Consider the following 14,281-nt stretch of genomic DNA (forward strand, 5'->3'; position numbering starts at 1 on the left):
TGGAAAAACTGCACATTTTGGATTGGCTTTTTATTGTCCCCAGCACAAGGTTCTTCATATGCCACATCTGTCAGGTGGATGGATTATTTTGGCAAAGGAAAAATGCTCACTAACAGGGATGTAAACAAATTTGTGCATACATTTTGAGAGAAATAAGCTTTTTGTGCGTATGGAAAGTTTCTGGGATCTTTTATTTCAGCTCATGAAACATGGGGCCAACACTTTACATGTTGCGTTTATATTTTTGTTCAGTGTATATCAGGGGTTCCAAACCTTTTCACTTGACAACAATAACGTCTACACTGTATTTCTGATAAATTTAATGTTATTTTAATGGACAAGAAATTAGCTTTTCTTTCAAAAACAAGGACATTTCTAGGTGACCCCGAACTTTTGAACGGTAGTGTACATATGAGATGAGTAATGCAAGATATGTAAACATTAAAGTGGCATTATTTAAGTGGCTAGTGTTCCATTTATTAAAGTGGCCAATGAGTTCAAGTCTGTATGTAGGCAGCAGCCTCTCTGTGCTAGTGATGGCTGTTCAAAAGTCTAATGGCCTTGAGTTTTTCAGTCTCTCGGTCCCAGCTTTGATGCACCTGTACTGACCTCGCCTTCTGGATGGTAGCGGGGTGAACAGGATTTGGCTCGGGTGGTTGTTGTCCTTGATCTTTTTGGCCTTCCTGTGACATCGGGTGCTGTAGGTGTCCTGCAGGGCAGGTAGTTTGCCCCCGTTGAAGACCGCACCACCCTCTGGAGAGCCCTGCAGTTGTGGGCGGTGCAGTTGTCATACCAGGCAGTGATACAGCCCGACAGGATGCTCTCAATTGTGCATCTATAAACGTTTGTGAGGGTTTTAGGTGACAAGCCAAATTTCTTCAGCCTCCTTAGGTTGAAGAGGTGCTGTTGCACTTTCACCACACTGTCTGTGTGGGTGGACCATTTCATTTTGTCCGTGATGTGTACGCTGAGGAACCTACAACTTTCCACCTTCTCCACTACTATCCTGTCGATGTGGATAGGGTGCTCCCTCTGCTGTTTCCTGAAGTCCACTATCATCTCCTTTGTTTGGTTGACGTTGTGTGAGATGTTGTTTCCTACCTTCACCACCTGGGGGTGGCCTGTCAGGAAGTCCAGGACCCAATTGCACAGGGTGGGGTTGAGACCCAGGACCGCAAGGTTAATGATGAACTTGGAGGGTACTATGGTGTTGAATGCTGAACTATAGTCAATGAACAACATTCGTAAATAGGTATTCCTCTTGTCCAGATGGGATAGGGCAATGTGCAGTGTGATGGCGATTGCATTGTCTGTGGAGCTATTGGGGTGGTAAGCAAATTGAAGTGGGTCTAGGGTGACAGGTAAGATGGAGGTGATATGATCCTTGACTAGTCTCAAAGCACTAAATGATGACAGAAGTGAGTGCTATGGGGCGATAGTCATTTATTTCAGACCACTGTACCATGGCACTGATTTAGTACGAAAACACCTCTATAAATATATTTTGATAATGTGTTCTGTGGTCTCCGATCAGCGATCGTAAGCGGGTTGAGGCAGAGAACCTCGAGGCAACACAGAGCGACAAATTCGTGACGTACGCCCGCCTCCCCTTCCCATCTTTCATCATCACTATACACAACAGCGCAGCATCAGTATTGACTGGGAATCCAGATAAACGACCCCTCTATACGTGTGGAAATATGTAACAATAACGAGAACATATTTAATCGAAGACACACTGACAGCACAAGTAAGTATATTTAGTAGCTAATGGCGCACATTTTAAAGTGCCGTCCTTTGTGTTCGTGTAACGTTACCAATTCTGGCCATATTATGGAATGATGATGGCGGATGATGCCCGTTATTTCAGATGATCACCTAGCTACTTTCTGTAGCTAGCTAGCAAGGAGGCTAACGAAGCCGCCTACCTTGCATTTTAGTTGACTTAACGTTAGCTAACCCACATTGCTGGTATGCTAAATTAGCAATAATATAGTAGCTAGCGTTTGACATTGTCATGGCATTTAAGTTGTTATTGATTGCTTGCTAAATTAGTAACTAGCAAGCTAGCTAGAGAGGCCTGGCCAACTGTCGATATCTGGTAACGTTTGCTAGCTGTATAGCGTAGCGATTTGTGTCATCATGGATAATGTACTGTAGCTAGTTAATGGCGCAGTTAACATTAGCTGACATTAACTACCTAGCTTACTACTTTAATATGTCAACGTTAGTTAGCGAACTAGTTAGGCTGGGTAGCTAGCTACCCGGCTAGCTTGCTAACATTACCTTTACCTCGCTAGCAAGTTAACTAATGTTAGTTCACGTTACAATGTCAAACAGTTGACTAGCCAGCCAGGTCACTTTCTCCCATTACTAAACTGACTCATCTCTCGAGTGATCAGATGGGCAAAGGCATCTCTTTTCTCTCAAACCATACCCTCCTGTATTCCCCTCAGAGCTGCTGTATAGTACCATGGGTGGCCATGATGATGATATGTCTTATCATGTAGCCAACAACCATCATCAAGATGAAGTGCTGAAAAACAAATTGAATGACAGCGGCCTTTGGAGTGACCAAGAATCCACTGGCGGCAACAATGCTAAGTGGGTCAAGGAGGGGCAGAACCAGCTGAGGAAAGTTGCTGAGAAACATCAGGACCAGAATGGGAACCAAGAGGACTTCTCCCCTCATAACACCACTGAGGAGGAGCAGAGGAACGAGGAGCAGACCAAATCTCCCAACACCGCCAAGACCATCCTCAAGGAGCCACTACTCATTGATACTCTACTGTCTGCAGAGGATGAAGAGGGTGAGGGTGAAGAAGATGACAAAGAGAAGGAAGATCCAGAGGAAGATGAAGAGGCCTGCAGTCTTATAGAGGAAGAGAGGGAGTCCGAACAGAGTACTGTGGAGGCTGAAAGAGAGGGAGGTGGTGTGGCTAGAAATCCCTGTCTGCTGTTCTCTAACGTGAATGGAACACCAAGTGATGAAGAAACCAACTGGCCAGCAATGTCTCAGGAAAGCACTGTTGAAAGCCCTCCAAATGGAAACAAAGGTAAGGGCGAGTTGTTGAAATCAGCTGTGTGACTGTTTTGTTGGAGCAATGATGATTATAGTCTAGTCTAACATAACAAGTGCTTCTCAGGTTGCAAGCAACGTTAGCGGACTCCTCGTTCTAACCCTTCCCTTCTCTCCACACAGAGTCCTTCTGGGACTCTGAGGCCTTTGAGGCGGACACAGACCTGCCCTCTGGGTGGATGCGGGTTCGAGACACCTCTGGCACCTACTACTGGCACATCCCTACTGGCACTACTCAATGGGAGCCCCCCTCCCCTCTGGACAAGGTGGGAGACTCCATGATGTCCTCCAGTATGTCCCTGGAGACAACACCCTGTGAGGAAGAGCAGGAGGTGAGCTCTTACCCATAGGCCTTAGGGATGATTTGTGTCATGTTCTGTTCGTAGAGAACTTAGATCTATGCTCTCCCAATTTGGAATATTGGGAGAAAAACGGCATCATGTATTTGTCTGACTCCTAGGAAACATGGGGAGACCTCTCTAACCCAGATGAAGGGACTAGTGATGGAGAGCTGTGGAAGGTAAGAGACAGAGTGAATATTAATAAGTACTAATGAGAATCTGGACATGGCTAAGACCTCACATTTAGGATAGACTATACCAAAAGCGCAACACAGTTAAAATACCTTCTATTTATTTTAATGAGTATGGAAAAAGACATTTTTATGTCTCCGATTATTCATTGAAAAACATAATTTGTAATATACATTCAACGTAAACTCTCACCACAGACTCTGCGGATAAATCATTATTATGTGGAAAATAGTTGACATGGAAAAAGTAGGGTTACGTTTTGTTTTTTTACTGTCTTGGTGTGTACTAAGGGACAGAAGCAGAGCATTACGCTTCAATAGCCAAAATAATAATACCATAACAGAGCACATGACATTTCCCAGCTTCAACCCACAATATTTCAGTTTTAGAAACAGTGGAGTTTAGAAGGCAGCACATCTGGATGTTGATCAACTTGGTGATAATGAATTGACAAATTCTTTGTATTTTTCTTGATTGCAGGAGGGAGAGGTGGCTTCTGATCAGAGCCTGAAGGAGTTTGAAGGGGCAACCCTGCGCTATGCATCCATCAACCTCAAGTAAGTGGTGTTGTGGTAGTACATTATGTGATAAGCTTTCTCATTTTCAGCCAAAACAGTCTCTCTTAAACCCTTCTCTTTCTCTTATTCTTTCTCAAACTATACCTGACTGCCTTATAGCTGTTCTCAATCTGAAGAGGAGAACCTTGATCCCCATTGCACTGACTTGGAGGTTAAGGTACATTCAAATTCACTTACATTTACACTCACTAATGCACTGAGGCAGGAAGACTGTAGTCGTCTGTCTGTCCCTTTCCTGTCAACATACAACTACTCTTCCCTTTCCTAATTGGACTGCGTCTGTCGGTTTATCCTTCTCCCTCTCTCTGGCCCATCCTGTGTTCTCTCCTGCCTCAATTTGCTATTCCAGTATTTTGCTGTGCGCTCTCTGGGCTGGGTGGAGATGTCTGAAGAGGACATGGCACCAGCGAAGAGCAGCGTGGCTGTCAACAACTGCATTAGACAGCTGTCCTACCATAAACACAACCTCCATGACACTGCTGGCATCTGGGGAGAGGTGAGTTTGAGGAGCAGGGCTACAGTAAGGGACTGGGGTGGGCTCTTCCTGTTTGGGGGAAGAGCCTGGGCATGCGGTTGATGTCTGGGCAACACCCTCTGTTTACCTTGCTTGGTCTATTTTTACCCAGCAACCTCTCACATTTACTGCTATTCCCTGCAGCTGCTCTGTGTTGAATAATGTTGAACATCATAGTAATTATAGTCATCCATATGCACCAATGCTTGGGAATGTCTCTTCATCTAAAACGGGATCAAGTCTAACAGGTGTTTGCTAGAATATTATTAGTTGTAGAACAGATGGCACATTCAAATGTAATTTGGTTCAATTTCCTATGCATGGTGGTGCTTCAGGAGGATCGTGATATGTTTGTGTTGTGTTACCAGGGTAAGGACATGCTGATGGTCCTGGAGAATGACACTATGAATCTGATCGACCCACTGGGCCAGACTCTGCTGCACTCCCAGCCTATTGCCAGCATCCGCGTGTGGGGTGTGGGCCGAGACAACGGCAGGTGAGTGTCCACTAGTTAGTCACCGTTTGGCACCACATCTGGAGGTTGTAAAGCACTGCACAACTGTGGCAGTCCGATTAAGTGATGTAGCTACTTTTACAGGAACAGAAAATGCTGTTTAACTCTTTGGAATTTGTAATATTTTATATAGTGTTTATTTAGCACAATCTATTAGTAACTTGTTTATCTAGTCTTAGCCGTCACTTAACTATTACTTCATCGTGACCCATCCACACCTAATTAAGAGATATTAGACACTGGGAATTACATAAAAGCTGGTAATTTGTTCCATTTTCTTAAAGATGCACACTGTAGAAATTGCTACGCCATTTCTTGGTTGCAAAAATTCTAATAGTTTACCAAATTTCAGTTTGTGACAAAACAAGCAAGTTTAAGTGTAGAGAATGTTTGTACCTTCTAAACCGCTGTGAAATATATTTTCCATAACTAAAAATATTGTATTTTCACCTGTTTGAATTTGGTGTACACAGAAAATATTAATTCTCATTGAAGCATAGAAATAGTGCACATGGAATAGATCTACCGCTTCTTAGACTTGCTTTCGATGAGTGACAGATCTATAACTCTCATTTGTATGTGAATTTGGTCGCCCCCCCCCCCCAAAAAAAGTTACATATTGCAGCATTAAGTTTTGCTAGCTAAACCCCCGCCTTATCTCAGTTCACTGGTCACCATAGCAGCACCCACCCACAGCACGCTCTACAAGCTGGAGACTCTTATCTCCCTCACTAACTTCAAGCACCAGCTGTCAGAGCAGCTCACAGATCATTGCACCTGTACATAGCCCATCTGTAAATAGCCCATCCAACTATCTCATCCCCATACTGTATTTCTTTATTTACTTTGCTCCTTTGCACCCCAGTATCTCTACTTTGACATTCGTCTTCTGCACATCTATCACTCCAGTGTTTAATTGCTATATCGTAATTACCTCGCCACTATGGCCTACTTTATTGCCTTACCTCCCTTATCTTACTTACTCATTTGCACACACTGTATATAGACTTATTTTTCTACTGTATTATTGACTGTATCTTTGTTTATTCCATGTGTAACTCTGTGTTGTTGTATGTGTTGAACTGCTTTGCTTAATCTTGGCCAGGTCGCCTACCTGGTTAAATAAAAGTGAAAAAAATAAATAAAGAAGTATTATTAAAACATGTTCATCTTCATGCCTTAGGGTAGCGTTTTCCCATCCTAGACCTGTGGATATGGGTCTGTTTTCCTTCTGAATTTGCACATAGCAGTTCTTTGCCCAGCTGTGTGAGTCATTACAGCTGCATTTACACAGGCAGCCCAATTCTCATATGTTTCCACATTTTGATCTTTTGACCAATCACATCAGATTTTTTCACATTAGAATTTTTTAGAGCTGGACTGATTAGTCAAAAGACCAATTAGTGAAAAAAAGATCTGAATTGGGCTGCCTTTGTAAATGCGGCCTATGAGTCCTAACTGGATTTGAACCCAACTTGGCAATGGCATGCTTAAATACAGAACTGCAACCATGAGACAACACTGCCCTCTGGTGGGTTGTCTATAGTATTGCATTAACACAGCTGCTCTACGGTGGGTTGTCCATGTTATTGCATTAACACAGCTGCTCTATTGTGGGTTGTCCATGATATTGCATTAACACAGCTGCTCTATGGTGGGTTGTCCATGGTATTGCAATAATACAGCTGCTCTATGGTGGGTTGTCCATGGTATTGCAATAACACAGCTGCAATATGGTGGGTTGTCCATGATATTGCATTAACACAGCTGCTCTATGGTGGGTTGTCCATGGTATTGCATTAACACAGCTGCTCTATGGTGGGTTGTCCATGGTATTGCAATAACACAGCTGCTCTATGGTGGGTTGTCCATGGTATTGCAATAACACAGCTGCTCTATGGTGGGTTGTCCATGGTATTGCAATAACACAGCTGCTCTATGGTGGGTTGTCCATGATATTGCAACAACACAGCTGCTCTATGGTGGGTTGTCCATGGTATTGCAATAACACAGCTGCTCTATGGTGGGTTGTCCATGGTATTGCAATAACACAGCTGCTCTATGGTGGGTTGTCCATGATATTGCAACAACACAGCTGCTCTATGGTGGGTTGTCCATGGTATTGCAATAAGTTCTTTTCAATGACATTCACCACGAATCTGATTTTAATTTTCTGCTAGTGTTTTTGTAATAACTGTGTTTAACTGATCATTATTTATTTTCATGCTGCATTTCGCTGCCCTATACAGGGAAAGGTATTGTACAGATACGATTATTTTCAGTTTTTCTTTTAGAAATGTATTCTCATGTCCGAGGGTGTTTATCCTACGTATAGTTTAATTTATTGTATTGTCATATCTAACATGATTGCATGCAATCTGTTTTGTTTTGCCAGTTTTTTTTCTTGTGGGTGGTTATCATTAAAGATGGAGAAATGCATGGGTTCATGTACCAGTATGTAAAAGGTGTACTTTTCTGTATTTGTTAAAACAGAGACTTTGCTTATGTAGCGCGAGACAACCTAACCCAGGTCCTCAAGTGTCACGTGTTCCGCTGTGACTCACCTGCCAAGAACATTGCCACCAGTCTGCATGAGATGTGCTCCAGGGTGAGACTCCCATGTTTTCTACAGTTGAAGTTGGAAGTTTACATACACTTAGGTTGGAGTCATTAAAACTCATTTTTCAACCACTATGCAAATTTCTTGTTAACAAACTATAGTTTTGGCAAGTCGGTTAGGACATCTACTTTGTGCACAACACAAGTCATTTTTCCAACAATTGTTTACAGACAGATTATTTCACTTATCATTCACTGTATCAAAATTCTAGTGTCAGAAGTTTACATACACTAATTTGACTGTGCCTTTAAACAGCTTGGAAAATTCCAGAAAATTATGTCATGGCTTTAGAAGCGTCTGATAGGCTAATTGACATCATTTGAGTCAATTGGAGGTGTACCTGTGGATGTATTTCAAGGCCTATCTTCAAACTCACTGCCTCTTTGCTTGACATCAAGGGAAAATCAAAAGAAATCAGCCAAGACCTTCGAAATTAAATTGTAGACCTCCACAAGTCTGGTTCATCCTTGGGAGCAATTTCCAAATGCCTGAATGTACCACGTTTATCTGTACAAACAATAGTACTCAAGTATAAACACCATGGGACCACGCAGCCGTCATACCGCTCAGGAAGGAGACGCGTTCTGTCTCCTAGAGATGAACGTACTATGGTGCGAAAAGTGTAAATCAATCCCAGAACAACAGCAAAGGACCTTGTGAAGATGCTGGAGGAAACGGGTACAAAAGTATCTATATCCACAGTAAAATGAGTCCTATATCGACATAACCTGAAAGGCCGCTCAGCAAGGAAGAAGCCACTCCTCCTAAACCGCCATTAAAAAAAAACAGACTATGGTTTGCAACTGCACATGGGGACAAAGATCGTACTTTTTGGAGAAATGTCCTCTTGTCTGATGAAACAGAAATAGAACTGTTTGGCCATAATGACCATCATTATGTTTGGAGGAAAGAGGGTGAGACTTGCAAGCTGAAGAACACCATCCCAACCGTGAAGCACGGGGGCTGGCAGCATCATGTTGTGGGGGTGCTTTGCTGCAAGAGGGACTGGTGCACTTCACAAAATAGATGGCATCATGAGGCAGGAGAATTATGTGGATATATTGAAGCAATATCTCAAGACATCAGTCAGGAAGTTAAAGCTTGCTCGCAAATGGGTCTTCCAAATGTACAATGACTCCAAGCATACTTCCAAAGTTGTGGCAAAATGGCTTAAGGACAACAAAGTCAAGGTATTGGAGTGGCCATCACAAAGCCCTGACCTCAATCCTATAGAAGATTTGTGGGCAGAACTGAAAAAGTGTGTGCGAGCAAGGAGGCCTACAAACCTGACTCAGTTACACCAGTTCTGCAAGGAGGAATTGGCCAAAATTCACCCAACTTATTGTGGGAAGCTGTGGAAGGCTACTTGAAACGTTTGACCCAAGTTAAACAATTTAAAGGCAATGCTACCAAATACTAATTGAGTGTGTGTAAACTTATGACCCACTGGGAATGTGATGAAAGAAATAAAAGCTGAAATAAATCATTCTATCTACTACTATTCTGACATTTCATGTTCTTAAAATAAAGTGGTGATCCTAACTGACCTAAGACCAGGGAATTTTTACTAGGATTAAATGTCAGGGATTGTGAAAAACTGAGTTTTAAATGCATTTGGCTAAGGTGTATGTATACTTCCGACTTCAACTGTATGTCACATCTAATATACTATTTCTGGTGGAATCTCGTTTCACGATGAGCTGAACATGTCTCTCTCTACATTCAGATAATGACAGAGAGGAAGTTATCCAAGCCATTTCTGAGCAGGTACAATTCTGACCAGTGCAAAGCTATGGAGATTCCTGCTCAAGGTAATCCCTGTGATAGTTCTACAGTTAATTTTAGAACAGAAGTAAAACACCAGACACTAACTCCATCCCTATCTCTTCCTCTGCAGAGTTTCCCGTTCCAAAAAATGAGAATTTCCAACGTTTCCTTGTGTATTACCTTGGTAACGTACCTGTGACCAAGCCTGTAGGTAAGGGACGCATGGGTAAGGAAATCTTTTATTTACTTAGTAGTTAGGTAAATATATCTAGCTGTGCAATAAAGCATATGGCTGTGCTTTGTGTGGGACTGTGTTTTGCTTCACTGCACACGTAGCTAGCTAGCTACTCCCATGCAGTTTACCTTACCCTGTGGATACTGTGGATACTGATACTGTCAAACTTTCTCGTCTCCTAGGTGTGGACACAATCAATGATGCTTTGGAGGCGGCAATGAACAGCACAAGGAAGCAGGATTGGACCCCCGTCTCTGTCAACGTGGCCCCTGCCACTCTCACCATCCTCACCAGAGAGGTAGTTACTAACTAACCCATCCACAACATCATCTCTGTTACACACAGACATTTGGTAGCTGTCATGTCAGTATGGCTCTCTCCTGACCATGCTGTCTCCTCTGTCCTTCCCAGACTGAGGAGGTGATGTCAGAGTGCCGGGTGCGGTTCCTGTCTTTCATGGGTGTGGGGAAGGACATCCACACCTTTGCCTTCATCATGGCCAAGGGCCCCGGGGACTTCATCTGTCACATGTTCTGGTGTGAGCCCAACGCTGCCAGCCTGAGTGAGGCGGTGCAGGCCGCCTGCATGGTGAGTCAACAGACTGGACAGTGGACTCCATTATTGATTAATCAGTGGTCTAGAGAGACGGGCTGAAGGATGATATGTTGTCTATAGTATAGAACATTTTATTAATAAACTGGAATGGTATTGATATGTTTCAGTGTCTGTACTGATGGAGTCCTGCTGTGTGTGTGTGTTCTGTCCACAGCTGCGCTACCAGAAGTGTCTGGATGCGAGGCCTCCCAGCCTGGGCTCCTGCTTGCCCACTCCCCCTGCTGACTCCATGGCCCGCCGGGTCAGGATTGGGGTCCAGAGTCTGCTGGGAAGCTTCAAGCAGTACAGGTCAGGGTCCCAGTCCCCCTGAGCAGAAGAGAGATCTCCTCCCCACCAACACTAACCCATCACAGCAGCTCCAGCTCACTCCTCCACTCCTCTCTTTCTCTCTCTCTTTCTGCCGTTTCTGTCGGCCTTACACTCCTTTTGACCTTCCTTAGAGATAGTCCTTTCATTAGTGCATGGAGTTATATGTAACTGAGGAAATGCTTACTTACTAGTGATTGCAAAGTGTTTTTCTATACATCTACTGTATAACTCTCCTTTAGCTTTGTACTCAAACTGAATGAGCCCTGACAACGGCCCATTATTTGTTCTGTTGTTGGGATTTAATCTGTTTGTCACTATTTTTGTGTTTTAGCAGAAACCATGTCTGGCAGGAAGTGTTCGTGTGATGGGATGTAACTTCATGTTTCTTCACTGTAGGAAGCTAGGAGGATTCCACACAGAAATACATCTAATTTCTTTGCAACTATGGTTGAGTCATGGGGCCATGCTCTTCCCCAAACAGTAACAGCACCTCTTTTTTTTTAAATGTTCTACTGGTGTCTGCAGAAGGTCATGCAGTCACCGTCGAGCCTAGTAGAGTCTCCTGATGTTTGTTTTCTATCATGTCATTACCCTGCACACTCCTCAGCCTCTACTCCTGTCCAACTGAGGTTCTAAGAGCCCAAGTAGAGGGTCACCTAGAGAGCTTCATGTTCCCCACTGCAAAACAGTGTGTTTTAGTCTTCCATTAAAGAAGTGAATAATCATGTGTCACGTCGTAGTGAACAACCAGTGATTTCAGAGTGTACTGTAGTTGCGTTTCCCCTACATTTGCATGAACATTTGCAAGTTCAGTGCTTCTGTGCAATAATCAGACTTTCCTGTATGTGGTGGTGGTAGAATGGCTTGCCAGGCTTCCAAACGGTTATATAGCAGCACTCACTGTGCTGTGGGTTCTTTAATGTAGGGGCCTGGCTATATCTGACTAGGGCTTAGCCAACAAAAAGAGGCAATGGTGAAAATAGACTTCTGATCATGGAAAAGTGCCCTGAAAACACAACAGCTCATCGCCTGAGTTTTCTATCTGAGTCAGTCAACCGCAGCTGGTAACCACCACCACCAAATAGTAGTGTAGGACCTCACCACGCACTGCATGTTTTAATAGCTTTGAGGAATAACCAGGGTCATATCTGCCTGCAGCGGTTTAGTGCAGAACTCTTAGTAATTGTAACATACTAGATGTGTGCTACTTCATGGTAAAGAGGGCTGAATTCTGTACCTGTTAATAAGTGTTTGTAAGGCATGTCACTAGCCTGTATCCGTGTCTATCAATATATAAACTAGCTAGTAGTAGATTAGTTGTCACTGTCAGGTCCTTTCCACTGAGTAGCTGAGAGCAGGTCAGTATCTGTCTCCCTTAGTCACCGCCCTGGGACAGGGATAACATTGAGAGAATGATTTATGATTTTATTTATTTACATTTTTTTACCACTTTTTGCTCTGTTTGGGCCATGGTCCCTCTAAGTAATGTATTTTGTATTGTTTTCATACACTATAATGGACACTACTGAGGAGCAGTTGCACAGTTGCTCATTATTGATTGTATTAGAGAACATAAGTCAGACTAGTTGTGGTTTTTATGTAAAAAATAAAATACAAATGAAATGTGTTTGTCAGAAGTATTTAGTGCAATAGTTATTTGACCTATAACAAAATGAAACATGTAAAATATAGAAACACTATCTGAAATAATTAGACTGGATTTAATTGTATAATACTATACTGTATCTCATGTCACTGTTCACTTATCATTGTGCTCCTTTTTCTAATTCTGTTATGTTAGTACTTCCAAAGTCAACATTAAAAACGAGGAATATTGGAACACTAGCTGATACATTTATTTCACAATTCATGTAAATTAGGTGTATAAAATGTATCTGTATATAAAAGTCCCTGCACAATAAATAAATGTGAACATATCTTATTTTTGGTGTTGCATATTTTTTTCACCCGCTTAGTGGAATAATTTGCATGGTTTTGGTGTGACGTGTTGAGTGAAGCCATGTGGATTGGTGAGATTGTATTCCAAAAGGCAGTTGTGGATTAGTCTGTAAATTGTCTCCTTTCGTAACCGGTGGTAGAACCACATAAATCCTCAATTTTCCATCAAGGTTTTTTTATCTGACATTCCTAGTAATCCCATTAAAATGGAAGCGAAGCCAGACCGGGCAGGCTGTCTAGTCCTTTGCATATGTATGAAACCTGCTGACTTTGGTTTTACCATATGTATTGTGTGAGGTGCAAGCATAGAGATAGATAGAGGACTACTCTCTATCTGTGCCATTGTAGCATATGTGACAGCATGGGCAGCGCCATTGAGGATCATTTTTAAGTAGTCAATTTGCTTCTTCACGATTGGCTGATCCCTCCTGATGACCCGGTTCGACATGACTCCAACAGGGTCACCAGGAGGGATCAGCCAATGAATTTGGAAGTCCCACCCAGTTGACTAGATTAAAATGGTGGAAGCCCTCAATTGCGCTGCCCATGCTAATAAGGCCTTTTGGCCACGAAAGGCCTCTATCATTCTCTATTGGTGCAAGGCCCATGCATGAATAACATGCAGAGGTCACCCCATGTCACCTGTTCATTCATGTCTGTATGCTTTCCCCCTCCTGTTGTATTGAAAAGGCCCAGGGAGTGATCAAATCAAAAGGCCCAGTGAGGGATGCTGTATATAGGCTGGTTATTGTTTCCATAGGAGATGGCTTTGGGGGGAAAGGTGCACATCAAGTGGTCCAGGCCCAGACGTGTAATGGACACTCCTTCACGAGAATATCTCTCCTATTCCCTGCCAGCGGGACTGCACTGCTGTGCTGTGGGACACATCAAGGGCTTGGGTCCTTTATAAGGGATTGGCCAGCTCCCCGCCCCATTCAGACTGGGTTGGTTGTGTGTTTGGGGTTTTGCTTGTGTTCCCTCGTCCCTCATTTTTACAATGTACTGTAGTTTGATTAATTTGAGGTGTGCTGGCTCACAGTGGGAGGGTGTCTGAATTCAGTGGGAGGGTGTCTGAGTTCAGTGGGAGGGTGTCTGAATTCAGTGGGAGGGTGTCTGAGTTCAGTGGGAGGGTGTCTGAGTTCAGTGGGAGGGTGTCTGAGTTCAGTGGGAGGGTGTCTGAGTTCAGTGGGAGGGTGTCTGAGTTCAGTGGGAGGGTGTCTGAATTCAGTGGGAGGGTGTCTGAGTTCAGTGGGAGGGTGTCTGAGTTCAGTGGGAGGGTGTCTGAATTCAGTGGGAGAGTGTCTGAATTCAGTGGGAGGGTGTCTGAGTTCAGTGGGAGGGTGTCTGAGTTCAGTGGGAGGGTGTCTGAGTTCAGTGTTGTTGATGGAAGTGATCCATATCAATGTCCTGCTACCCTCCGCTACTTCCACAACTGAGTTTCTTTAGCCTATACATCCTTATGCTTAAACAACAAGCTATAGATTTGATCTTGGTTATTATCTCTATTAGAAAATAATGTACTTACATGAAAATATGCTATTCAAAAGCAAGGAAATAT

The 14,281-nt window shown here is 43.2% G+C and overlaps 1 protein-coding gene across 2 annotated transcripts; it reads left to right on the plus strand.

Moving 5' to 3' along the window:
- Positions 1–1,583: 1,583 nt before the first annotated feature.
- On the plus strand, positions 1,584–12,706 carry LOC129822381 (amyloid beta precursor protein binding family B member 1-like). Of its 2 annotated transcripts, none has more exons than XM_055880626.1 (14): positions 1,584–1,750; positions 2,457–3,056; positions 3,203–3,411; positions 3,540–3,599; positions 4,093–4,169; positions 4,290–4,347; positions 4,540–4,686; positions 5,073–5,200; positions 7,712–7,826; positions 9,565–9,649; positions 9,736–9,831; positions 10,023–10,138; positions 10,252–10,428; positions 10,610–12,706. In XM_055880626.1, exons 2-14 carry the CDS (start codon positions 2,474–2,476, stop codon positions 10,763–10,765), a joined length of 2,007 nt encoding a protein of 668 aa, XP_055736601.1. In that variant the 5' UTR covers positions 1,584–1,750; positions 2,457–2,473; the 3' UTR covers positions 10,766–12,706. The 2 variants fall into 2 exon arrangements, with proteins under 2 accessions (XP_055736601.1, XP_055736602.1); XM_055880627.1 differs by having other exon boundaries at positions 9,736–9,816.
- The last annotated feature ends 1,575 nt before the right edge of the window (positions 12,707–14,281 follow it).

Source organism: Salvelinus fontinalis, chromosome 24 (assembly GCF_029448725.1).
Source record: "Salvelinus fontinalis isolate EN_2023a chromosome 24, ASM2944872v1, whole genome shotgun sequence".
Taxonomy (NCBI): domain Eukaryota; kingdom Metazoa; phylum Chordata; class Actinopteri; order Salmoniformes; family Salmonidae; genus Salvelinus; species Salvelinus fontinalis.